At 51.8% G+C, this 26,328-nt stretch overlaps 1 protein-coding gene and 1 long non-coding RNA gene across 2 annotated transcripts in view; both read left to right on the forward strand.

Moving 5' to 3' along the window:
• Window positions 1–11,130, forward strand: part of SRRM3 (serine/arginine repetitive matrix 3) — a 171,499-nt gene extending 160,369 nt beyond the window's left edge. The window contains exons 13-16 of the mRNA XM_050929110.1: window positions 2,264–2,601; window positions 4,137–4,349; window positions 5,570–5,707; window positions 10,551–11,130. Of these exons, the coding sequence (XP_050785067.1) occupies window positions 2,264–2,601; window positions 4,137–4,349; window positions 5,570–5,707; window positions 10,551–10,761 (900 nt within the window). The 3' untranslated portion in view covers window positions 10,762–11,130. The remainder of the gene's footprint in view (window positions 1–2,263; window positions 2,602–4,136; window positions 4,350–5,569; window positions 5,708–10,550) is intronic.
• Window positions 11,131–11,833: 703 nt separating this feature from the next.
• LOC127037436 (uncharacterized) lies at window positions 11,834–25,789 on the forward strand. Its single transcript, XR_007770369.1, has 2 exons — window positions 11,834–12,130; window positions 25,142–25,789. It is a non-coding gene; the product is annotated as an uncharacterized LOC127037436 (long non-coding RNA).
• Window positions 25,790–26,328: the final 539 nt, after the last annotated feature.

Consider the following 26,328-nt stretch of genomic DNA (forward strand, 5'->3'; position numbering starts at 1 on the left):
ACTTTAACGGCCCATGGTTTGCTCTTGTTCCCCTTGAAGCAGTATCAGCCCTTAGTTCTATAACTTCTATTTGGGGTGGGGTCAAGACACATGCTAGTGAAACATACGAAATTTGTGTGACATAAAATAGTATATATCTGTGTGATTCCTGGGACGGTTTGCACTGACAATAATTAGAAGGAACCATTGCTAAGCTTCCATTGTCAGCATATTGGACGCTTCTATAGGTTGTACAAACGGGCACAGGGTAAAATAGAAACCCAAGAGCCAGCCACTCAAGTGTGGTCTAGGGGAGTGAGCATAACCGCTCTGTACCTCAGTTTTCCCATCTGTGGAACGAGGCCAATAATGCTGAGCTCCCCCAAAGGGGTATGACTTGGCTAATGTTTATACAGTATCACTTGAGCTCTCTAGGCAAGCGAACCCCTCGGTCAGGGTGGCCACGAACAGCCTGGCAGCACAACAACAGACACCGTTTGTTGATTCACTTTATTTAGCAGGGTGCACTAGGCTGATCACACTGTCTGTTGTCATAGGTTAGCTGAGCTGTCAGCCACCACTGGGCAGCACAGGTCAATCACCACGGGGTGTCTTGACCCAGTCGGAACGGCATGAAACTGCCACACCCGCGGTTCCAGGCAGCGTCAGCGGCATTTTCTCCTACTTGCACTCCTTTAAAATCAGGGGAGAAAGTGCCCCGTTTCCCCCCCTTCACTTTGCAGATGTACTGCGAGGCCCTGGAAGTTAGTTCTTCATGTGCAAATCCGTGTGTGTCTATTTCATATCAAGCCACAGTAATTCCATGCAAGATGGGATTCAAGCCAACACGCAAGCTCATACCATATCGTAGTGAAGAGTCAATGTACAATTGTGCTGCTTTCTCATAGGCCTCTCTTGGGCCACTGGTTAGATTCTGGAATATTACCACTGGAAAAAAACCGCTTGCTGGTACCACTTCCCTACTGCCCCGCTCCCATTCACACCATGGGATTTCATTGCCCATGTCCTTGAGAATTCCTTCCAGGCCTTTGCTGATCTGGCAGGCCGACACGATGCTGCTGGAGGCGTACGTAGCAGAGCGCTAGCTGAAATATGCAGACACTAAAGGCTTTGAACTCGATTTTTTTTTAAGTCAAAGCCATCCAGCCAACCAAAAAGAGGTGCTCCTACGCTGAACTTGCTTACCCAAAAAAAGCAGGGCTGATGCAAATGCAAATCCAGCTAGAGTTGGTTTCTCACATGGTTGATGTTTCCGAGGCCTAGGAGAAGTGAGTTGTTTCGTTTTATTTCTCTTTTCTCTCTCTCTCTCTCTCTCTCTCTCTCTCTCGTTCTCTCTTGCATTTTTGTGAATCTAATGATGCACTTATATTGCCCCGCTTTTCCCTTCTCTTCATACCTTACCTACTAAAGGAGGAAATGCCACTTTTTTGGTAAGTGGATGTTAACCAAGAGGGACTTAAAAAACAAATAATCAGAATTTAACAAAAAGGAAAAAAAAAAAAGGCAGCAGAAAGCAGGAGTCCATATAGAGCGCTGATCGGAACTCAGCAGGGCTGTGCAGCCACAGCTAAAAGCAGTTTCCCAGGAAGAGTTCAGAACCATTTGTTTATTTCAGTAATGATGTGGAGTTTTCTTTTCTTTTCTTTTTTTTTTTTCTTTAATGTTTCTCTTCCTTCTTTTTGTTTTTTATACTTTGTTTTCCCCGCCCCTGCCTTCCCCCCCCCCGTGACCTCCCGGCCCCACCCCGCGCCATCTTTCTGTGCTGTCTGCCTCACCCCTTGCTTTGTTTCAACCCAAATACCATCTGTAAGACCCTCCACTCCATCCCTGCCCCTCAGGCCCACTTCCTTCAACATCCCGGTTCGGTTTGGTTTTTCCTCATTGCGTCCAATTTATTTCCCCCCTCCAACCTCGCTCTTATTTTATTGTTTTAGTTTGTTGGGTGTTTACACACAGTTTATTTTGGGGCTTTTTTAACTCTGTTTGAGATGGTTTTTTCTTTGACGTCTCCCTCCCTTCTCCCAGTTTTTGATTTTCTGGATTTCTTTTGTGTTTTGCATGCGGAGATTTGCATGAGCTGCATTGTTGAGGTCGAAAGGCTGAGCAGGAGGGCAGATTGAGAGTAGAGTTCTGTGTAGCGTGCCTTATGCAATGTGCGTTGACGTTGTGAATTGCACTTCTGCCTTGGGGTTTCTCTTTAAAGACCTCTCTCCCCTTCTTTCTTCTCTTCTTTCCTCCCCACCCGTTTCTTTCTTCCCATCAGAGGCTGGATTCCGCGTCCCCTTCTCCCAGGGGGCACGTCAAGACCGAGCTGCCCTCCCCTCGTTCCAAGGGTGGCAGACGTGGCCCCAGAAGCCTCCGGTCGGTGTCACCGGAGAAGGGAGGTCGATGCTCTGGAGGGGACAAGTACCGCCGCCGCTCCCGGTCCGCGTCGCTGCACAAACATAAGGGGAGGAGCAAGGGCCAGGCCTCGGCCCAGAAGGAGTCGCCCCACTCGCTCAGCCACACCGACTACAGCAGTGATTCGGAGGGGTCAGCCTGCTCGCACCCGTACCCGGCGGCGCGGGGGGCGGAGAAGAACCACGGGGCGCACTTGAAAAAGTAAGAGTCAGGGCCACGAAGGGAGGGGCCCCGGAGAGCTCAGAGCCCGGTCGCTGCCTGCAGGGCTTGATCCTCTACCAGCGAGGTTGACTGGTGTTTCACCCCGGAAAGCTGGTTTCAAGTCCCTGCCCCGCCATAAACTCCCTGCACTCCCCTGGGTGTCTCATTGCCTTTCCGGGCCACAGTTCCCTGCCTGTCCAATGGGGCTCATAGCCCTGCCCAGCCATGCAGGAGCTGGGTAAAGACATTAAAGCGTGCGAGAGGCGGAGATGCCATGGGATGGGTAGATAGACCCATTAAGCAGAGGCCTTGGAGCTAACAGGGCCCCTTCTGATAGTGGTGGTGTGATCATGGGGCAAAGTTTGACTGACTGGATGGGAGCAGCACAGAGAAGAGTGCTGGAAATGATCCTCACGCTGGAGGGACTGGCTTGCAGGGATCCACTCGCTAGGCAGAGGAGCTGCTAAAGGGGAGATATGAGCGCAGGCTACCCAGCTCCAAAGGGCATTCGCACCACGGATGGCTCCAGCTGTTTGGGAGCATTAAGGAAGGGGAAATGTATGCTGGATAGCAGCTTTCATGGCACAGGATTCAGTGGCCCAGTGAGCGGGACCCTCATCTGCCCTGTTGATAGATTGGAAATGAAAAGGGCCTAGAGGTGCAGATTTCAGGTGTGCACGTTCCAGGTTTGCAGGGAAATGCGCCCAGAGGAGAAAAGCTGCTTCCAGTTGATTCTTTTCTGGTCGTCTTGTGGAGCGCATGGCAATCCCCTGAGAATCAGGATCAGACACTATACATGGCAACCCAAAATCACTGTAGCCTCTGTTTCCCAATAGTAGGAAGACAGGTATCACTAGGCTGTATCAGTCCTGTGTCCTCACAGTGGCTCATGCCAGATGCTTCAGAAGAAGGTGCTAGAAACCCCTTAGTGGACAATAGTGGAATAATCTGCTCCTTGGGGAAGTTTCTTCCTGACCGCTGAAAGTAAGTGGTTTGCATATGCCCTGAAGCATGAGGATTTGTATCCCTTTCACAAATATTTATTGCATCTAGTGGAACTGTTGAAGTCCCTATTAGTCATATGACTGTCTCAGACTTTTTGGCATCCTGCTAAACTTGGCCTAAGTATTATCTTGTGGCAGTGAGTTCCATAGGTTAATTATGTACAGAATACGGAGTGCCTTGGCAGCAGAAGTAGCCATTCTACTGAAGAGTAGAATTATGATTAGCCCTACATTCGTCATTGATGGGCACCCTAATTGACACAGTTGTGTGGGGTCACTGAATGTTCATGGCCTGATTTTCAGAGCACTTAAGGGGCCCGCTGACGTTATGTGGCATTATGGGTGCCCAGCACTTCTGAAAATCAGGCCCTAACTGTTGTTGCTCCTGAATGCCCACACCACATTGTTCTTAAGAGGTTTAACTGGAAGTAGGGTGGGCTGTTCCTGTCTCCTTGGAAACATGGTGGACGCCAGTAGGTGATGGGGTGAGACTGAGATAGTGACTGGCTGTCTGATCCAATGGTCTTGCAGGGGGAAGGACAGACACCACCGAGGCAGGCCAAACAGCTGCTCCCAGTCCCCAGTCAAGCACTCCAGGCACAACTCCGAGAGAAGGAAGAGCCTGTCCCGTAGCAGCTCCTGGAGCTCCAGCAGCTCCCCTTCCAAATCCCGGTCACGATCCCGGGAGAAAAGAGCAGCACGGAGCCGGAGCCAGTCTCCATCGCAGAAAAAAAACTCAAGCAGGTAAGGCCCTAGCAGCACGCGAGCCCCACAGACAGGATCACGGGGTGGGAGGCAGTGCCTGGGCACAGACACACACTGGCAAAGACATAGGTCAGGATGCCGGCAGACGCTGGGGCACGGATATGCACACAGTGTTCACACATGCACAGGGACAGCAGCACACACGGGGACAGATCTATACCCATGGAGACATGGGCCTTACACACCAACCCATCCAATCAGGAGAGGCCTGAGTAAATAAATGTCCCAGAAGGGCAACAATCTCTGTCAGACCAAGGTGAAGGAAACCACATCCTTCACTGGGAACATCTTTTCCCTTCGCTGTACATGCTCATCAAGGGGTAATCGGCTCCAGCCTCCCAGATGAGCTCAGTGGTTTGAGCATTGGCCTGCTAAACCCAGGGTTGTGAGTTCAATCCTTGAGGGGACCATTTAGGGATCTGGGGCAAAAAGCTGTCGGGGATTGGTCCTGCTTTGAGCAGGGGGTTGGACTAGATGACCTCCTGAGGTCCCTTCCAACCTGATAGTCTGTGATTCTGTGACAGGGAGAGAGATACCAGCATCTCTAAGAGGGTCAGCACCCAAACCACACAGGGCTTAATGGGTCAGAAAGGGGGTGATGAATTGCACCTGGAGATTTGAGGGCAACCAGGCCAGCCTGGGGGTGACCAGCTCCATAGAGATGCTGCCCCATTCTACACTAGCTGAGGCTTCGGCATGGTCCCCAGGGCTAGCCCCATTGCAGCCAGCCTTCCCACATGTCTGGGGGTAGATGGACAAGCCATGGAAGCCCCATCTCATGGGACAGTTAAAGTAAAGCAGAGTCCTGCACTGGCCCCTGTGAGGTGCACTAGATAGGACCGAATAGACCTGTTCCATCGCCAACTTCTATATTACCCAGGGAAGCCATGTGTGGTCACAGCTGTAACCTGTGCTAACATGGTGTGGTTCTTCATCTCACCCTAGTAGCTAGACAAGGCAAGGGGTGTATGAGTCGGCTACTGCCTCCAAAGTACCAACGCTGTTCCTTCAGCTCAACCAGTAGAGGCTTGTGTTTTTAACTCCACAGGTCCTGGGCTCCATTCCCACACATGACCCACCTAGTAAATATGGACTCTCACAGGCACAGCTCACACAGGGCATATGGATAGGCCTGTAGCAGCCATGCACACACACCACGGTACATGCAGACCCAGCTAACATGTGTGGTTTGGCTCCAGAGAGAAAGACAACGAGCCCCGAACAAGGCACAGTGATACGGATCCTGCCCGGGCCAGGCGCCGCTCCAGAAGCTATTCCCCTATCAGGAAGAGGAGGCGTGACTCTCCCAGCTTCATGGAGCCCAGAAGAATTACAAGGTAGCTGTCTCGGTACAGGGGCTCAGCCCAGGGGGATCCGGCTCTGGCTCAGCTCAGGGGTTTTACTCATTCACTGGTAGCATCAAACCTCCAGTGTCGGTCCCAAAAATGCCCATTGCTCCTCTGCAAAGAGAGAGCCCAGGTTGCTGCAGCTGGTCAGCAAAAAGGGAGTTAATTCAATTAATGTCCCAGGTGTTAAAGGTACACTGCCTTGTCTACACTAGGCTGTTAACATGTGTTAGCTAGCACTGTTCCAATCCTAGTCTAGACAAGGCCTCTGTGGCAAACCGTGGCCCCATGATTGATAGATAGATGAGTGTTTATGGGAACAGATAGATACCAACATTACAAGCTTCTGCGCTTCTTCAAAATAAGTAAATAAATAACATTTTATTTATATTGTAAAGCAAAAAATCCTGCCCCAGATCTGTTTCTCTCTCGAGCTGTAAATGCAGAATCTCTCCCTCTTTGAAATTAAACGGATCCTAGCCCTAAATTCCTGCGTGGGCAATATTTAGTCTGAGACCAGACCCAGTTTGAAAGTCTAGAACCTTGTTCAGAGCTAGAAACTTAAACCGCAAACTGAGATTTGGCTTTTCTAACCTGTTTGTTTCTAGCTATTGTCAATTGTGAGATACTGGGCCTTAATATTTGAACAGCTGGATTTATGGAAAACAGGCCTTAGGCCATGTGATAAGAATTGTAGAACTAACTTGCCCATAACAATTAGATTCAAGGCTTAAGAGGTGGAGAGGAAAATTAGTACCAGTGCAATGAGATGGAGCAGGGGTTCTCAAACTGGGGGTCGGGACCCCTCAGGGTGTCATGAGGTTATTACCTGGGGCTGGGGTCGCGAGCTGTCAGCCTCCACCCCAAACCCTGCTTTGCCTCCAGCATTTATAATGGTGTTAATGTATTGGGAGGGGTCGCACTCAGTGTGAAAGGAGTCACCTGTACAAAAGTTTGAGAACCCCTCAGCTGAAACTTTCTGGGGATTTCTGTACATGAAGCCACCGAAACACGTGCTGGTTTTACTGACCCGGCTTTGCTACGTTCGAGTAGTGCAGTCCTGCCTTCTTATGGGCCAGATTCCCTGCTGATGTAAATAGGCAAAACACCACTGAAGTCGAAGGAGTTTTCACCTGCTTGCACTAGCAGAACACTTGGACCCATATCTTTAGAGCAGCACAGGCCATCACGGGTACCCCAGCCCTAGCCGTGCCAAGAGCGACGCACCCAGGTAATGTTGCGGGGCTGCTCGAAATTACGCAGGGGGGGGTTGCAGGGTCAGGCTGATGAAGCAAGGCAAATCGTTACTGCAAAAGAGAAGCCATGTTGCAAGGTGACACCATTGGTAACAGAGCAGTAACTTGCTTTGCTGCGCCTGTGATGAGTGTGTGTCTAATCCGTGTTACTGCCATGGCTTAGTGACCCGGTACTGTACAGAGCTCACCTGGGGTCTGCCCGTCCCCTAACCCCAAGTGTAATTATGCCATCGTCTCTCGAAGCTGCCTTTCAGCTCTAATGGTTTTTCCCTCCATGAAGGGGAGGTACTGGAAGTTTGCCAGGTGGGTTGAGTTCTCAGTGTGTGAGACCCAATTGACAAGAATGGATGTAGCCCCCATAAATAAGTGCTGTATTTTCAGTTCCCTGGGATTGTGGGATGCTCCAGTGTCCTGTGATCCCGTCTGCACTGGTGCTCTGGGCTGTACTGGCCTCAACCACTGGAGGGTGTATGGGTGCGGTGGTGCCAGTGGCAGCTTTCCTTTCCATGAATGAGAGAGCAATGCCATGGTACCATGGCACCAGCTCCAGAGGGCAAGGCGGGGACCCGGCCATCAGGCACCATCTCTCAGTTGCAGTGACGTCCATTGGATGGGATAGGCAGAGAGTCCCCGATGTAAGACCTAGGCCAGTTTCAAACCGCTGCAGCTCAGCTTCCGACCTCACCAGGACCTGCATTTCCAGAGTCAGAGGGAGGCTTTGGGGGTCTTGTTGCAACATACCACCCCAGCACCCCACGAGTCACCTAGACGCGCGTTTATAGGGTTTATAATAACGAGGCAAGCTTGCTGCTGGCTTTCACTTCCTGCATTCCCCGGGGAGGCCATGGGCATTGTCACAGGGGAATGCAGAAGTGGGCCCACAGTCCTATTTTGATGCTCAGTCCTGGTCCTCCAAATCACCCTAGACAGAGGCCCTGCTGTGTCCCTTCCCTGCCTCCCACGGGCTGGAAAGGCTTGTCACACAAAGACCTGGGTGGGGTCCCCCTGGTGTTAGTGCAGTCCAGCCCAGGTGCAGCCTTGCCCAGCCACATGATTTTATTACCAGTCTCGCAGTGCTTGGTGGTTCTCTTAAAGCCCCAGCTGCTGGAGTCCTGTGATTACAGAGAATCTCAGCTTTTATTTTTTTTAAGAAAAGGGAGCTCCTAGCCCTTGCGCTGGGGGGGGGGGGAAACCCAGACAGCAGCTAAACAGCTCCTGACATTTTCTGTAGTCACATTTGGGTGATTGGCTTAAAAAAAAAATCTCATGATTTTTGGGGGGAACCTGAGTCCTGATTGTTTGGGGATGGCTAGGCTGGGAGGTGGATAGAGGCAGAAATGGGGCATTTGGCCCAAATAGGTAGTGGCAGGATGGTCCAAGGGTTAGCGCGTGAGCCTAGGATGTGGGAGCCTTGCACTCAGTTCCCGCTGTGCCCCAGGTTTGCTGTGGGACCTGGGGCAAGTCATGTTGCCCATCTGTGCCTCAGTTTCCCTTCTGTAAAAATGGGGAATAAAAGCCTGGCCCTGCCTCTCAGCAGTGCTGCAAAGCTGGCAAGGTGCCCACATACTGCAGGAGTGGGGCAGCCACGTACATACTTAAGCTAGAAACGCAGGATGCCGGCTCAGGGCCTTTTGCTTGCAAAGGAGCACCAAGACTTCCCCAGCCTGCAGGACAATTCAGCAGGCGCCTGGCACGTCCTTTTTTTGCATCTGTGCCCTGGGTGTTTGTCTGACCTGTTCCTCCCTCTCCATTATTGATGCCAACCTCTCCTTTTCCAGCCCATCTCAAGGTTCCTCTCGGAGAGCATCGCCGCGGGCCTGGCTACCATGGTGCCCAGGACCCCCCTCCCCGTGTCTCCCTGAATTCACAGTGTGAGGCCTTCAGTGCTAAGCCGCGTCTGTGCCGTCTGTCTCGCGCTGTCGCTCCCACTAACACCACTCACCGTGGCGGGCGGTGTTCCCGGGGTGCAGCCGGCCGCTGCTGGGGGTGGTTGGTGACGTTCACACCTTCCTCAGCTGTTCACTGCCTGCTGGTAGCCCCAGCCCCACTGGCCTGAGCCTGCGAATGCCGGGGTCAGGGGGAACGGACTGTGACTTCTGACTGAGGGGCTGCCGGGGCCAGCATCCTGGCTCCCTGCCTTCGCCAGCTGCACAGAGCCCTGCAGCTGGGGGCGTGAGGGGCTAACGCCCTGACCCCCTCCCACCAGAGCTGCCCTCTGAGTCTGGGGGGGGGGCACATTTGTGAATGGGGCTGAGCCGAGAAAGAGGCACCGAGCATGAGGTGGGCTGAATGGGGACTGTACTGTGGAGCGGCCAGCTGAGGAAGGGCTTAAGGCTCATAGAGATGAGGAAGTGGGGTGGGGTGAGGGCCTTTGGAGCAGGTTTGGGGGACCCCCCAGCGAAAGCACCTGGAGGCCTATGGCGAAGGAAATGAAAGTCCATGAGACAGCATCCTAGCAGTGTCTGGCGGGCAAGGGGCCCGGGGGGAGGGTTTGGAGGCCACAGGGCCCCAGGGGGAGGATTTGGAGGCCTTAGGCTCCATGGGGGAAGGTTAGCAGATCACAGCCCCCAAGCCTCCCTCATGGAATCTATGGGGCCCACAAAAGGTACTAGGGAGCTGTGGGGGCAAGAGATCCAATCCTCCGCAGCCCGCACTCCTGCCTCACTTCTCCTTTCCCTCAGTTCTTAGCTGCTGCTTTGTTTCTTCCCCCCTCACGGTGCCTCAGGGGTGCTGGCCCTGGCCCTCTCCCCCCCCTCACGGTGCCTCAGGGGTGCTGGCCCTGGCCCTCTCCCCCACCTCACAGTGCCTCAGGGGTGCTGGCCCTGGCCCTCTCCCCCAAGCAGGGAGAGACTTTACCAGCTGACCCTCCCCTTTGGGCTGGGGAGAACCCAAGGGCAGGTTTGTTCTGTGCCCCCACCCCCAAATTAGCAGAAGTTCAGCCCTCCCCCTCGCAGGCTCCCAGGCCCCCCAGCCCTGGCCTGCCCTAGTCCTCTCACTAATCCCTAACTTCTGCTTTTCAGCAGCTTTAACTCTTTGGTGTTGGGGAAATAAACCACATGCTACAATTAACTTTTTTCCTGCTCTATCCTAGCCGCCTAATCCAGGACTAACACCCCCGGGTCACGGCTTGGGCATTGTGGGGGCAGTCGGGGGGCTGGCAGTGGGGTTTGGGGAGGCGATGCCCCAGAGAACATTAACACAGCAGGCAGCTCATGCCTCTGCACTGCGCAGGTGTGAGCCATGGCCCCCAGGGCCTCTTGTCCCCTAGCAGCAGCACTGACTGCCCGTCCTGCCGCTCTGGAGACATGCCATGAAACTGCTACGTTGAGCAGAGGTCTGGCCCTGGTTCTGGTCCACAGCTGGCCTTGAGGCTGGCCGATAGAGCCCAGACATTCAGCTCCAGATCTGAATCTAAACTTGCCCCTTGTTTGCGGGGTTAACGTGAGGCACAGCTGGCTCTAAACTAGAGCACACACCCCCGCCCCCCAGCTTCTCCCTCTGTGCTCAAGCCAAAGCCCAGAACCAAATCCAACTTGCTGGCTTGCCTGGCCCTGACTCAGTTTCCCTTTCCTTTGCAGTGCCCGCAAGCGCCCAATCCCCTACTACAGACCCAGCCCTTCCTCTTCCAGCTCCCTGAGCAGCTACTCCTGCAGCCGGAGCTACAGCCGGAGCTACGACAGCTACAGTACCAGCCGGAGCCGGACTCGCAGCCCCCAGAGCCGCTCGCGCACCCCCAGCCCCAGCCCCAGCTACAACAGCCACAGCAGCTCGGAGAGCGCCGGGTTCTGAGCCAGCAGCAGGCATGCCCCCCTTTCTCCCCCACCCGGCACCCGCCTCTGTGCCCACCCCTCCCACGCCGGCCCCTTCCAGCACATCCTCACCTTCTCCTCGAGGAGGGAGAAGGAGCCGCCAGGTGAGGCCCTCCAGCCCAGGAGCAGAAACATCTGAGCGGGGCTGCCAGGGCCAACAGTAGCAGCTGCTAACAGCTGGCCCTCGAGACCGCGTGGGACGCAGACAGCGCCCAGCCCCCGTTGTGGTGCTGGACGAAGGCGGGGGCCGGACAGTGGAGGAGGGGACCAGGCTGACGTTACCCCGAGCCACTGCCCGTGCCTGGGCAAATACAACCCTGCTGTTGCTCATCACCAGGGGCAGGGTGGACTCCAAAGCATCATGAATTTTTTTTCGGGGGGTAAAGGGGGGAGGTCTTCTCATTTCTACAAACAAATGCCAGGGTGGGGGAGGGGGGCATGGAGCAAGGGAACAAAGTACTTAACAGAGACCTTGGACCTGACCCTCCTGAAGGGTGGGGGAGAGGAGAGGGGCCTTTTATGAACAAAGCTCTTGGACACAAGGAAGGGTGGGGGTGGATTGTTTCTATTTATGTTGCTCAAGCCTGTCACAGGTCCTTACACTTTATTTCATTTAATTTATTTTTTGAGCACAACTGTATAAATTATTGGGGAGGGCGGGGGTAGTTAAGCAGGTATGATGAGGTGGGGGAAGACAAGGGAGTGTCAGGGGACACTAGATCTGTGGGATTGATGCAATCCAGAGAAACCTACCAGCTCTTACAGTACATTGGCACAGCAGAGGAGCTGCTGCTTCCGCGTAGAATCCCTGGCTGCTTGGGACTGTATTGGCCCGTGGAAGGTGCCAGGGGGCATCCCCCACTTCCCGGAGCTACACAATGCCCAACAAGCCTCCACTGAACAAAGTTCACCTCTGCTGTTTGCTAGCAAAGCAGCCAGCTGCAGGGTGCTGATCCCTCAGCAAATCTCTGGGAACGCAGGCGCCAGGAGAGCACCCGGATGCAAGACAGGCCCCGTTGAAGAGTTATGGATGGCGCATCTGTTTTCAAGTCGCCCCTGAAGAACAGCAGCACGCTCCAGCATGGCAGAGGAGTCTCTGCATAGCCTCACTCCAGGCTCAGCTCAGCTCAGCGGCGCTCACAGGAGTCATAGTTACATGACCTCAAGCCACACGACTGGCAGTGGTAGCATCTGATCACCCTCAGCGTGGCAGGCTAAGGGGGGCGCTCGTCTTCCAGAACTGGTGCTGCCCTTTCCATGGAATTCATTTCATGCTCCAGCTTGGGGGGCTGTGTGCATCAGAGAACGCAGCTGCTGCTCCAGTGCCTGGCTCCCTTCCTCCTGCCCTGGTGAGTAGCCAGTCCTTACCCAACGTAAGGGGTTGCCGAGAGTCGAGTATGTACTGGGCACAGGCCTCTTCTCAGGCCCAGGCTGTGAACCCCACACTGGCCCTGGGGAGCCCTTATTCACCCATCGACTTCAGGGGGTGACTGCCTGCTCCCCAGTGTAAGGGAAAGGGTTCACCCTGAGTGCCATGGGGGGGTGGGCAAGGCAGGGGATAAGTTACCCATCCAGAACCGAACTGTTTCAGGACTTTGCCGTGCAAGGGTTAATTACAACCTAGTGACATCCATTATATCCACCTAGCACCGTGTCACAAACTGATGTATATGAGCGAGGAGCCTGACCCATTTTGGACCAAGGGAGACAGCAGGGTTTAGCGCAGCAAGAACTGGACTAGGTGTAAAGAGATGCGAGTTCTGTTCCTGCCACTACCCTGCTGTGTAGCCTTTGGTAAGTCACAGACCCTCGCTCTTTGTCTCAGTTTGTCCCTTTGTGAGTCTTGCATATGTAGACTGTAAACGCCTGCAGGCAGGGAATGCCGTTCAGGGTGTGGGAGTTGGGGGCTCTAGGTCCTACCAAACCGTATCTACACCCTCAGAGTTACGGGGAGGAATGTCAGTATCCCACCCTGAATTCCAAAGGCAGAGCCTTGCTTGGAGATTCCCCTTCATGCTTCCACCCCAGGCTCCCACTGGGGGGCCACTAGAGCTGGTCAGGGAATTGTTTTCCAAAAAATGCCGATTTTTTAAAACCGTTCATGAACCAGGGTTAGTTTAAATCTTTCATTGCAAAATTCTTTTGCAGAAAAAAATCCAACTTTTTTGAACAGGAAAGTTTCAGTATTTTGAGGCAAAATGACTTCAGCCTAAGGAAAGGTGAGAAGAAAGAAAAGCAGGTTGAAAATCCAAAGGAAACATTTGGATTAACCCAAACAGGAAAATGTTTGGTTCAGAAAATTTTCAAGACTTTGACTTTTCATCCTGCTCCAGGACAGGAACATTTTTCAAAAATCTCAGAATTCTTGTGTGATGGGAAAACCATTGCCCAGTTAGTCCTATGTGCTACCACCTCCTGTTAACTTTACCTTGCCCATTCTTCCCCAACTAGAATCCCTCCAGGATCTCGTCTTCCAAACTTCCTTGGAGAAATAAGTTCAAATGTCTTGTCCATGCCATGTCCCCTGATCACTTCTAAGCATTTGACTTATAGATCTTTGCTTTCCTAATGTATATCAGTGGAAGGAACCTTGTAGGGCAAAAGTTCCTCTCACTCTGGGTGAAATTCACTAAGGCCTGGTGCAGGACCTAGAGATGAATTTCTCCCACTAGGCATACATGTTGTACAGAGAAAACTACACAGGATCTTTTCAGGGGGCAAGACCAAGATGCCACATTTATTATGATTTGATTTATGACCAATAACTAATATCTTGATTCTTATACACACACATTATACCTACTACCTATACACACACACCCCAGATGTTCTGCAGCTGGTGCATAGTTACCAGTCCTGAAATAGCTTGAGTTTGTGGCTTGATTTTGCAGCTTGGGTTCGTAGCTTGTGGCAACTAACTGGCCAGGACAGCCGGGCACAAGGACCAGCTGGGTCTCTGTTGGCCATGCACCGATGCTCTTCCATGTTGGCAGCAGAATGTTACCCTCCAAAATCTCCCATCTCACCCATCCTTTTCAGGCTTTAGTTTGAATCTAGAGTCTATAGGTCTTGCTGTGTCACGCAGCCTCTGGGTTTGGTGATCACCCGTCAATTGCAGGCGTGACTTTCAGCCTCGGACCTGGCTTTGATCTTCCTTCTATTGTACCTTTTCTTTTTAGAGTGGACTCTTCTTACTTTGTTAGGGCTCTTGTCTGCATCTTCAGCCGTTCATGTTTGAACTCTATTTCATCAGGACAGGCTGGGGCTGGAGGTTGATTCCATCATCCATACGTACCTCAGTCACACATCTAAACTAAACTAATAAGAGTACAGCAAGCTTTGCAAAAATGAAGGTTGGAGGAATCTTTTACAAAATGGAGTGAGCGTTTTAAAATGGGGTTTGAATTACAATATGGCAAACAGTGAACAGAAGTTACAATATAGATATAGTCAAGTGTAAAAAATGGTGAACAGAAGTTACATTAATAAAGTGAACAACTAAAAACAATTTCATTCATCAGTTCTACAAACACAGCACTTCTGCTTTTCTTATCCTTCTTGCATTTGTGCTCTGATGAATTCATCTGGTCCCTGGAGCGACCTTCTTGCTCCTGCAGTGGCATTTATTCCTTTAAGTTCCAGTTCCTGATTTTCTCCCCCCCCCCCTCCATTTTCTGTTAGTGTCTCTTTGATCACTTCCTCCCCCATCCCTTATGGGTCCTCCTCCTTGCTCTCCAGAGCTTTCCATGGTTCTCTTTACACCTCACTTGTAAGCTGTTCCTTCTCCTTGAGTTTGTACAGGGAATTAATCAGATAGGTGGTGTCACCCTAGAGGTGCCTGGCCTCATATGCCCAAAGGGAGCATAGGACGTTGTCCTGCTCCAGTCCTCCCAGGAGGAGAAGCGAAGCGTGTACTACAGCTGTTTCCTAGATGTGTGCTTTAAGCACTGGAAGGCCTGAGTTCCTACTCTGATGAGAGCCCATGCTGGTTGTAAAACTGGTGCACCAGTGTCTTTGTCCACCTTCAGGTCCACGTCAGCGGATAACAGTGCTCTATAGGTTTCAGCAGATAGACTCATTCCTTTTTTCTCAAACAGTACAGGCCCAAGCTTTTAGCAGTAGAGGTCCCAGGTTCAAAGCCCATTGATAGCCCAGGTGGGTTATAGCTACATACTCCTTCCCCTACTAATCACTGCCCTGCCAGATGTCACCATTCGGGAAACATCAGGGGCAGACCCTCAGCTGCTGAAAAGTGACTGGGCTCCAGTGGCGTCAGCAGCATCATGAGAATTTACCCTAGCCCAGGATCTGCCACGTACTTTAAGCCTCTCGACCAGGGATAGGCAACCTATGGCTCGCAAGCTGATTTTCAGTGGCACTCACAGTGCCCGGGTCCTGGCCGGGGGGCTCTGGATTTTAGTTTAATTTTAAATGAAGCTTCTTAAACATTTTAAAAACCTTATTTGCTTTACATACAACTTCTAAAAACGTTAAAGTATATTACTGGCACGCAAAACCTTAAATTAGAGTGAATAAATGAAGACTCGGCACAGCACTTCTGAAAGGTTGCTGACCCCTGCTCTAGACTCTGAACAGAGTCCAGGAATTGCCCCTCACATGGGGTTTCTAGGCACAATCTCAAGATACAGCTCCTCTGTCTAGCAATCTCCCCAGAGGACTGAGAGCTCTATGGTTCAACAGCCCAGCCTGGGGACCAGGACTGGCCTCCCCAGAAGCTTACGCCCACCCTTCCCAGAGTTCTAGCCACGTTACCACCCTGGGTTCACAGGTTAACTCTGCAGGGTCAGGGGCTAGGTGTAGCACAGAGCATACACATACAGACTTTGCATAGGCTCGTAAAGCCCCATTGCTCTGTACTTAACAGCATGATTGATACACAAGACTAGACGGCATAATAAACACACCATAGTACCAACCTCAGGGCAAAATGTCAAAAAGCAGCACAAACCCCCAGCTGGTGGCATGTTTTAGAATTAGATTTCACCAACTCAGTAATAAATGTAAACTCCCAAAGTACTATGTAAGTCTTCTAATGGAGTCACAGACAGTCGCTTTAGAGACTCCAGGCTAACTTGCCACCCAGGCAAGCTAGACTATCTGATAAAGGGTCATTTCCACCCAAAAATGACAAAAACACCAGGTTCCACCCAGTCCCTCTCACCAGGCTGATTTGCATCCCAGATCTCATGCCAAAGACAACACCGGTAGCTAATAAACCTTTTAAAATTGGTTAAGAAAAGGAAGTAAGAGTTATTGAGAGATTAAAGCAGATAAAATCTATCTATAGGCGAGTCATGGTCTGCAATTCCAAATGGTAGCAGAATTGTAGTAATCTGCCAGTTTCCCAAAAGTGGCTCAGGGCTACCCAGAACTATGAGGATCTCAGTCTTCTCACACAGGGTATGGCTACATTTGGAATTTCAGAGCGCTGCCGCGGCAGCGCTTTGAAGTGTGAATGTAGTCAGAGCGGCAGCGCTGGGAGAGAGCTCTCCCAGCGCTGCATGTAAACCACATCCCTTACGGGTGTAGCATGCAGCGCTGGGAGCGCGGCTCCCAGCACTGCTGCCCTGATTACACTGACGCTTTACAGCGCTGTATCTTGCAGCGCTCAGGGGGGTGTTTTTTCACACCTCAGTTGCAGCGCTGTAAAGTGTGAGTGTAGCCAAGGCCTCAGTTACTCGGCCCTGTTAGAATCCCAGCAGCCCAGAGATGAAAGATTTTCTCGTGTGTCCCTACTTATAGCTTCTTCTCACAAAAACCAAGCTGACAGGGTTACTACCCACATGGGCTCTTTCTTTGAGGATACAGAGCGGGCATGCATGTAGCGTTATTGATGATCTCTGACCATCACGCACAATGATCATTTGCCTTCAAATGCACAAGAATTAACACTGTTGTGGTAGAAGGTCTGCATTGGCATGACACAAGGCTTCTTCCTTGTTTGATGGCCTATTTAGTTACAGGGGTGTTACAATGTCAATGTTTGCCATTACATTCTAACAGGATACAGATAAGTGAAAACAATGCTTGCAGCATCCCATTCATTGTTATGAAGTTTAAAACCTCAAATACATTCTTATCTATTTAATAATCCCTTTGATCTATATTAGTACACAAGTGAATGGGCCTGACTTCCAGCAGTGAATTTGTCCATTCTCAGCTGACACCTAGGCCTTGGCTTATCACTACACCTAAATGTGTCCTCACCATACTGGAAAAGTCGGGGTAAGGAGTATTATGGGATGGAGCCATGCCCCACCCCTGCCTTCAGTGGTAGTTTCCTCTCCACACTTAATCAAAGCAGCAAGTGCCTGCCCTGCAGTCTCGTAAATTGTCTTCTTCTGGCTGCACTGAGTTGTCCCTTCATACAACATGTGGGTCTGGTTCCAGGTTGGATCTGAATGGGGAAGGGGCCTGCTTTGGATAAGACTGAAAACCCTGTGAGATCAACTGACCTTGTGAGATTTCCACCACGTGGGGCCAAAATTTCACAAGAGATTTCAGAGCCATCAAATCCCACTCCTTCCCCTCCAATGCCCGCTCCAGATATGAACCTTGGCCCAAACATTTACCCCCTCACCTGGCCCTCACGACCTCTTTACCTTTGCACACCAATGGCTCAGAGGTCTCCTGTCAGTAAGGAGGCTGCTGCTCCTGAATGTAATTGCACCGGTTCAGACCAGGGAAGGACAGAGTAGCAGCAGAACAATGCACTGCCTGGATGACAGCTTGAATGTTAAGAGGGCCAGGGTGCCCTGTGGAGGGCGCTCCACGTGCTGTCGATAGTATTTTGTTGAGTGGAAGTGCAGCTGGGATTGGCGCAGCCTGTGGACACATTTATGCAAAGCTTTATCTCTATCATCTTTAATAATCATTCTGTCATTCAGCAAGCGGCAGGCAGGGGCACCGAGGCAGCTTCCAAAATCTCCTCTTTCCACCGGCACGACAATGCTCTGTTATTGTTTTCACTTAATCTCTGTGAGCCACATGCTTTCTGCCTGGCTGGAGGGATGATGTATTGGAGCCTCCTCTGGCAGAGGGAGCAGCTGCTGCAGATTAGTCCACGGCTGGGCTTTATTGTTCTTTTTCAGCATTTGTTTGCAGGAGGGTCTGAGCCGGGGGGTTGGAGGAGCCAGCCGTCTCTTTGAATCCCGCTGGGGTTAACAGTTCAGTGGTCTCTGCAGTTTGATGCTTGCTGTGGGATGAGTTGGAGGTCTCAACCCACAGCCACGGTGCATTCTGGAGAGCAGAAATCTTGGCCAAACATGTATGTGTGTGGCCCACAGTTAATAAATTATTGTTCTAGTTCCTTGGCTGGAGGGGAGTGGGGACACGAGTGGAAGGAGTGGGAGTGGCACCCAGCTCACGTTGTGGGCTTATCCATAAAGCGAGCCACCTGCTTAAGCATTTTGAAATGTGCTGGCTGAGAAACTGAACCTTGGCCCAATTCACTGGAGCCGCTCCTGATCGACAGCGGAGTAACGAGGGGCAGAATTCAGCCGCCTCCTGAGAGGAGTTGGTTATTATTCCATGCTAGTCTTTTCCTCCTCTGGAGAGGGGCTGGCCCAGTCGCTTAGAAAGAAAGGCCATTACTGCTGGGCCTGAACCCACTGGAACTGTGGATGCAGCCACATGTGGAGTTGATGGATGCGGGTTGCTCCTTTGCTTCATTCCAGTTGCCCCGTTATCTCAGTGGCTAGAGGCCTGGGCGTTTTGCAGCCCAGGCCTGTAAGATCCACCCCAAAGCCAGGCCTGTCTGTCTGCAGCTGTCCTTTGTTAGCAGCACAAGGAGGACAGGAGAGGGCAGCACAAGCAAAGGGTCATTGCCTGCATATGCCGTGGAGATCCCTTGTAATGCTGAGGTGCTGGGGGGGTGGTTGGATTTTTTCTTGGCTGATCCTTTGAGCTCATCTCAGAACCTCACATGTTCCCCATCTTTAACTCCATTCATTCCTCCCCCCCTTTCCCAGCTGTGATTGGGGGACCCTTCCCCACCACAGGCCCACCTGGGCAGGAATTGGATTGGTATTTGTTAGCCAGCCAGGGTGGGACATACCAAGGCTCAGGAGTTGACGTGGCAGACTCTGGGCCCTACGAACAGGCTGAGAGAGTTTGGCTCCCTGGCACCCGAGAAAGGCCAAAACGCCAGAGGCTGGTGGAGCGAGAAGCCTCAGAAAGACTGAGCTTGGGCAGGACAGTGCTAGATACCTGCCCTTGCCCCAGCTCAGCTCACAGGACCCTGAGAACAGGCCCATTCTTTGGGACTTCAGCCTACAGCTGCACATTGGGCAACACTAGCTGCTTCTCAGCCAGAGGCGTGCAAAGACAGCCTGCAGGGGAGCACTGGAGCCCAAACCCCCGCAACGTCACACCCCACCACAAGGGGGCGCTCTGGTGGTCTGTGTACATCACTACACCAGACCAGCCCTGCAAAAGGTATCTCCCTGGGGCCCCTCTCCGTCACTACCTGCTGCCTCCTAGCACATGTGCACAGAATATGCCTGCCCCCCAGGGCTTAGGGGCCCCTCCATACAATGCAAGTGTCACAGACACAGTCGGCTATGTCCAGGCTGTCGACTGCAGTCATCAGCGGGGATCAAACCTTGGACCCCCAGCCCCAAAAGCACGTGGGCTGAAAGGAGTCGCTGCTAGCATCTAATAGGCTCTTGTTCTCACTGGCCAGAGACATGATCACACATACTAAGCCAGCGTGTTACATATACACATGTTCCCCATGCTTAGTGGGCAGACACGGTAGGGACCCTGCAGTCACTCTATCCAGTTACAAAGGCGACAGTAGAGATTCAAGGACCTCCGAGTATAAGCTACTCCCTGGTGTATGCTTGCTTCTTCCGCGCACTGACTTGCCAAAACAGTGAAGCGGGTGTGTATACACACACACACACACACCCACACACCCTCTCTCTCTCTCGCTAGATAGAGGTGCCAAGCCTGGTTTTGCTGATCTTCCAGAGCTGAGAAAAAAGCTAAATACTCTGTCCACCAAGCCTTAACACCGGCTGCTCTCTAGCGTGGTGACCTCCAATCATAGGCGCTGACTCCATGGGTGCTCCAGCACCCATGGGGGAGGGAGAAGCGGGTGCTCAGCACCCACTAGTCAGAGCTTGAGTGTAGAATGTGATGAGTTCTGTGCTGCTAACAACTTCTGTCCTGGGGGCAGGGTGTTTAAGGTAACAAAAGGCTTGTCATTAAATTAAGGATCGTTAGATGATCCTGAAAGCATTCCCAGGCACTCCAGTTAAAAGATAGGAAACAAAGGGTAGGAATAAATGGCCTGTTTTCAGAATCGAGAGAAATAAATAAATAGAGGTGTCCCCCGAGGGGCTTGTACTGGTCTGGGATCAGTGCTGTTCAACAGTGATCTGCAAAGATGGGTAAACCCTGAGGTGTCAGTGTTTGCAGATGATACAAAATTACTCAAGATAGTTAAGTCCAAAACAGACTGCGAAGAGTTACAAAGGGATCTCACGAAATGGGTGACTGGGCAACAAAATGGCAGATGAAATTCAGTGTTAAATGCAAAGTAATGCACAGGGCAAGATAGAATCCCAACAATACATGCAAAACGATGGGGCCTAAATCAAGAAAGATCTTGGAGTCATTTGCAGTACTCTGGACGCATTTCATTTGCAGAGTACTGCAATTTGATAAGAATCCTGCTCACTGTGCCTGGAGCATCCTGAACTCTGGAATGCTCATTCTCCTGCTTCGGAAGACTTACAAATTATCTAGAGTCAATGGGACAGATGCAACTGAATAATGTAGCTGTCTTTAACATGCATCAAGACCATACCAGGGAACTCGATGCAAGTAAGATTGCGGACCGTTTCAGCCAGAAAGCTACAGTGAGACGTAATGTCTTTAAACTGGGACGCTAGTGAAGACAGCTTGTAGGTGATTGCAATGAGCTTTCTCTTGAATTACAGTATAGTATGTAATTATGTAGTTCATAGCAATTGAATCATTATTAAAATAGTAAAGATACCAATGATGGTAGACACATTCAATAACTAGAATATGAACTAAATGTATAAATATGCTGAAACTAGCCTCCTCCCAAAACTGGCAGAGTGCCCCACCCAAACACACACACACACGCCCCCCTCTTCAAAAGCACCCACCGGCAAAACCAGAAGTCTGTGTCTATGCCGCTGACTAGGAAGCGAGTGGCTGATGTGGTTTTGGGAACTGTTTCCCAGGTCTAGGAATTGGGCCAATCCAGGGCAGAGGCCCTGAATCTCATGGTACGTAGGCACCTCATCCCCCATGGGATTTAGGCACCTAAATACCTTTGAGGATCTGGGCCAGAATGATTCCACCAGCCCCTACAATTCAGCTCTAGGTACAGCCGCTGAGTGCAACGCCTCTCATCAGAGCTGGCGTCTGATGGGCAGCCTCAGCCCCATCTCCGGGGGGAACCAAGCCCTGCTCTGATTCCTCTTTTAGGCCAAGTCTGGCTAAGTAAACACCCCCCTCTGATGGGAGCCTGGCGCTAATGCTTACAAAAGCCGCCGCCTCCCGCGAGGAGTTTGTTATTATTCCATGCTGGTCTTTTCCTCCTCTGGAGAGGGGCTGGGCCAGTCGCTTAGAAAGAAAGACCATTACAAATGGCTTTGAAAGGTAAGGAGGAGAGACGATAGTGTTTCCTGATAGCTTGGCTCATCCCCTGCATTAGGCTGAAACGCCTGGTGTTCAGAGTGAGACCTGGGCTGCTGGCGCACCTGCGCTATCGCCTAGGCACCGGGATGCTGTCAGATCGGCACGCCTGGCCCGTCATACATCCTGGCGTGGGCACCGATGGCATCAGAGGCAGTGTGCAGTGCACAAGGAGCGAAGGGCCACCGCTCCTTGGGTGGGATTCCCAAAGATATTTAGGCACCAATTGATTTCAATGGGACTTAGGCACCTAACTCCTTTTGTGACTCCCACGCCTAGTCACTGCATTAGGAGAGGCCGTAACAGCTGCCGTCCCAGGGCATTATGCAGCAGTCTGATGTTGATGGCACTTTGCACCCCTAGGGCCTGATCTTCCAAGATGCTAAGCACCCTTAACGTCCATCAAAGTCAGTGGCAGTTGAGGGCGTTCAGCACCTCCCAGAGTGGGCCCCAGGGTGGCAGACACGTGCCTTTAAGGAGCGATGTGGCGCTCAGGGAAAGGGTCCAGCAGCCGTGCGAAGTGTTCTCGTTTATTTCTGTGCGATTCCCTCAGCCCACCAGAGGAGATGGGTCACAATAGCCCAGTCCAATGGGCATGGTGACTGGGCAGCTCCGCAGGGCAGGCGATGTGCCACGAGGGGGCTGACTCGGGTCCAGTCCTGGAGTGTAGCTGCGTTACTCGCTAGGGGAACATTCCACTTCCCTCTCACGGAGGGACTATGTGCTTCAAAGCATGGACTCGTGTTGCTATGGCAGCCTTTCCCTGGGCAACAGAAACTGGCCAAGCTGGGGCGGGCAACAGCACTGAGACTCTGGTCCCGTTATTGGAACGCGGACAGAAAGTAGGACGTTCTGAACACATGGAACCTCCAGGTTGAGCGCCACAAAGCTGACTAGGGAATTTAAACACCTGGGGTGAAATCCTGGGCCCACTGAATTTCTGCAGGAGTTTTGTCATTCAGAGGATGACTTTAAATGAGCCAGGATCTCACATGAATTAATTCTAAGGGGAGTTGCGTGCCTAAATTCCCTAGCCTTTAACGTTACTTCCTGAATCCTTGTTCTGTGCAAGGGAGAAAGGGAGAGAGAGAGAGAGTGTGTGTGTGTGTGTGTGTGTGTGTGTGTGTGAGACCCATGCATACAACAGAGATTTAACATTAGAGACGGACCCAACCCATTAAACAAAGCCTGGGCCAGATTCTGCAGGCTGGCTGGGGCCTCTGTAAAGCAGGGCTCTGGTTCATATTTCAAACAGCTCCAGTGCTCAGGCTGCTCAGATCCAGGGTTCCAATTCAAGCCCATCTCTATTATAGGTTTAGGAGAAGAAAAGGTTAATGAACAGCCCAGCGGTGTGGTCTCAAAAATCCTAACGCATGATAGAGCCACATTTATCTCCTGGCCCTCAGCCCCGAGCCCTCTGGCAGCTGCAGCAGGAAAGACGCGATACGGACCAGGAAATCAAATTCGCCAAGGAGGCTTCTTATACTGTATCCACTGCTAAAGAACAACCCCTCGCTCTGTAAACGCAGGCTGTCAAACTCCTTTGTTCTCTGGCACCTGCTTGATCTGTACTGCCAATTGCGCATCTTCTAGCTTTGTATGTACCAGGCTGTCCAAGAGGAGATAACGCTGACTCCTGCTTGGTTCTTGGTCAGGGATGTTCAGAGGGCCAGATCGTGGTATGGTGTAATGCGCAGGCCCCACTGCAGTCAAAGGAGCTGCTTCCATTTACATCAGGGAAGAATCCACCCTGGCATTGCAGACACCCAAGTGTAAGGGGATTATGGGGTATGTCTGGTCCTTCCTTTACATGTTCATTGTTACCAGAGTGGCTGTTTGAACTGAAACTAGTTGCAAACATATCTAGCATCTGCCAGCTTGGCCACGGAGCACCAGGGGGGAGCAGCAGTGTGCTCCCCAACTGGGCTGAACATAGCATCCTCTGAGAAATTGGCAATGAACAGTGCCGAGGGACGGATAACAACAGGCTGCATCCCTAGATCATCAATCTGGTTTCAGCAAACGTTGCAAACCAGCCACTGACATTAGGAACAGAACAACCTTCCAAAGACTTGGGGGTACTTCCTGATTTTAAAGAGAAATAAGAACATCCACACTGGGTCAGACCAAAGGTCCATCTAGCCCAGTAACTGTCTTCCAACAGTGGCCAATGCCAGGTGCCCCAGAGGGAATGAACAGAACAGGTCATCAAGTGATCCACCCGTCACCTATTTGCCAGAAGCTGGGAATGGAGGCTCCATGAATTTATCTAGTTCTTTTTTGAACCCTGTTATAGTTTTAGCCTTCACAACATCCTCTGGCAAAGAGTTCCACAGGCTGACCGTGTTTTAAGGAGCCACTCTCTTGTACGATACCAGATACTATCCCCCCCTTGCTAAGTTATCGCCCAGTGAGGTTAAGACTTGGATTAACTTAGGAGCACAGGCTGAAGCGGCTTCTTTACAGAGCAAGGGCACATTAAGCGACTGGGTAGTGGACCTGTTGTTGCGGGCCAGAGGTGGAGGATGGGACCCAATTGGTTATTGTCAGTGCTTGAATTTTAGGGGGAAAACCAAGGTAGGTCCTGAATAGCAAGTGGCTTGCTCACTTTAAAGAGAAGTGAGAAGTAATGGGGCCATAAGCCAGGAGTGAGGTAGCACCTAGAAGCAGTAAGGGGAGCTGGCCCCCCAATAATTTGAGCACTCGACCTACATCTCTGTGAGTGGCGAGAAAAGCCTCAGTTCTCCTGCAAATCAAGCACCTCTTTTCCTAGCCCCGATGCATCCCACTGACAACGCCTAGAACGGCCTGGCTTCAAACTCCAGTGAGCCCCCAGGGCCAGTAGGCTGCTGGCCTGTCTGCCCAGCTCATGAGGACTCATAGCCCAGGGCACCGCTTTGGCAAGTCAAACAAAACCTCACAAAAGACAGTGCTCCCAAGCAAAGCAGGCTGCCGGGACCGAGGCTGATCACATTGCTCCTCACCACCAGGGCAAGTGACAGACCCCACACTCCTGCCTGCAGCCCCTCTTCAGCTGCGCTCTCCCAGCCCTGGATAGGGAACGCCTGATGCCTTCCCAGCTGTGTTTTGTAATCACACAGGACAGGCTGGCCCCAGTGCCCCAGGGCTTTAAATAGGGGGAGCAGCCTGTTACATCTCCACGTGTCACACCCATGTTTGTTTATGGGAGGGAGATGCTCCCCAGTTAAGCCCCACTCTCAATGGCTGACCCATCCTTAATAGGCAGGGCTGGAACAAATCGACCAGCCAGTGCAGGGTTATTCTTCCCTGGCTATTGGCCGAGTTTGGGGACTCTCCCAGGTGATGGGGCTTCTACTGCTTCCCATAGGCAGTTGTTCCACAGCCCAGCACAAGCTGCATTTCCTCCTGCTGAGAAAGGATGGCTATCCCAGGTCACGTCACGGGGGCAGCTCAACCACTGCGATGGAACGCAACGCCCCTCACAAACTCAGCCTGCAGGACCTGAACAAACAGCCCTTTTCATCACTGTGCACATCCAACCTGCGTCACACTCGCATCGGGCGCTACTGGCCTTCTCTCCAACACACCTGGCCTCCCTGCTCCGCTGTCCGGGGCTGGAGTACCCTGGCTGGCCAGATTAAGCAGCGAGGGTGGGGTTATGGTTCAAATTGTCTTTACAGGTTCCCGGTAGAGGAAAGTGATGCTTTGCTCCGGTCAACGACCTCGTTCCCAGACATTTGTGCTAACTGGCTCCCGCAGAGATGCAAAGCAAGGAACATGCTGTTACAAAATGATATTCTGTAGCGTGTTTGAACAACTGCCATTAAGATTTCCTGCTGTTATGGTTTATTTGCATTTGTGTGCCCAATGCCACAGCACAGACAATGTACCGACAACAAACCCTCCCCTCCCACACACAAAGCCTTGTGCTGGCCTGCACTGGTCAGGCCGAGACACATGCACTGGAGGGACTGCGTTCGGAGACTCACCGGTGACATGAGGTACTAAGAAAGGCCACACTCTCCTCCCCACAAGTAGCCCCCTCGAGCCTGGCATTCTACTACTCGGACACACCCAACAGCAGCGACACACCAGACCAAGACAGCGCATCAGGGAAAAAGTCCAGTCTTCCTCAAGTTTGTCTACAGCGTCCGTCCCCTGCCCGGCAGAGGGAGCTGACTGGAACAAATGCTCTGTAGAAATATTTCAGTATTTGCCTATTTTTCCCCTCCCCGTCCCCTGCCGCCCTTTTTCAGGTTGTGAGTACAGCTGTAGACTCAGTGAGCTGGATGGATTCTAATAAAACATACAGTATATATTGTAACGGACTCGCAGGGTGCTGAGTGGTCTGTGTCTCGAGTGTGCATGGGGGTGGGTTTTGCAAAGGCTGTCTTCTGTCTCCAGATCTCTATCTAGGCCTGGTACACACCAGGTAGCTAATCTATCAGCGTGTCTGTCTCTAGGTTTCTCCATGTTTCAGTGGGTCCCTCTCTGTTTCTTTCTAATCTCTCACTCCATTCACCTCTGAGGTCGGGGTGCAGTGGTCAGCGCCTGGCAGGATCAAACCTTTGATATTTGTAGTACTTTCCTCACTCCCATCAGCAGCTTTTCTTACCCTGCAGCCGTTTCCATGGCAGCGCTCACTCCTCCAAGCACAGATGCCCTGACACCAATAAGCCTACAGAGATCATATATGAGAGAGAGAGAGAGAGAGAGAGAGAGAGAGTGTGAGTGAGTGTCTTCAAATACCAACACTGCCTGCAAAGCATCCAGGGCTTTGCTAGCAGGAGTGAGGCCATTGTTCCTGACCTCACCCCATCCCACCACCTTAAGTCATTCCTCTCCCTCCTTCATGAGCTAGGTGCCA

Source organism: Gopherus flavomarginatus, chromosome 19, assembly GCF_025201925.1.
Source record: "Gopherus flavomarginatus isolate rGopFla2 chromosome 19, rGopFla2.mat.asm, whole genome shotgun sequence".
Taxonomy (NCBI): domain Eukaryota; kingdom Metazoa; phylum Chordata; order Testudines; family Testudinidae; genus Gopherus; species Gopherus flavomarginatus.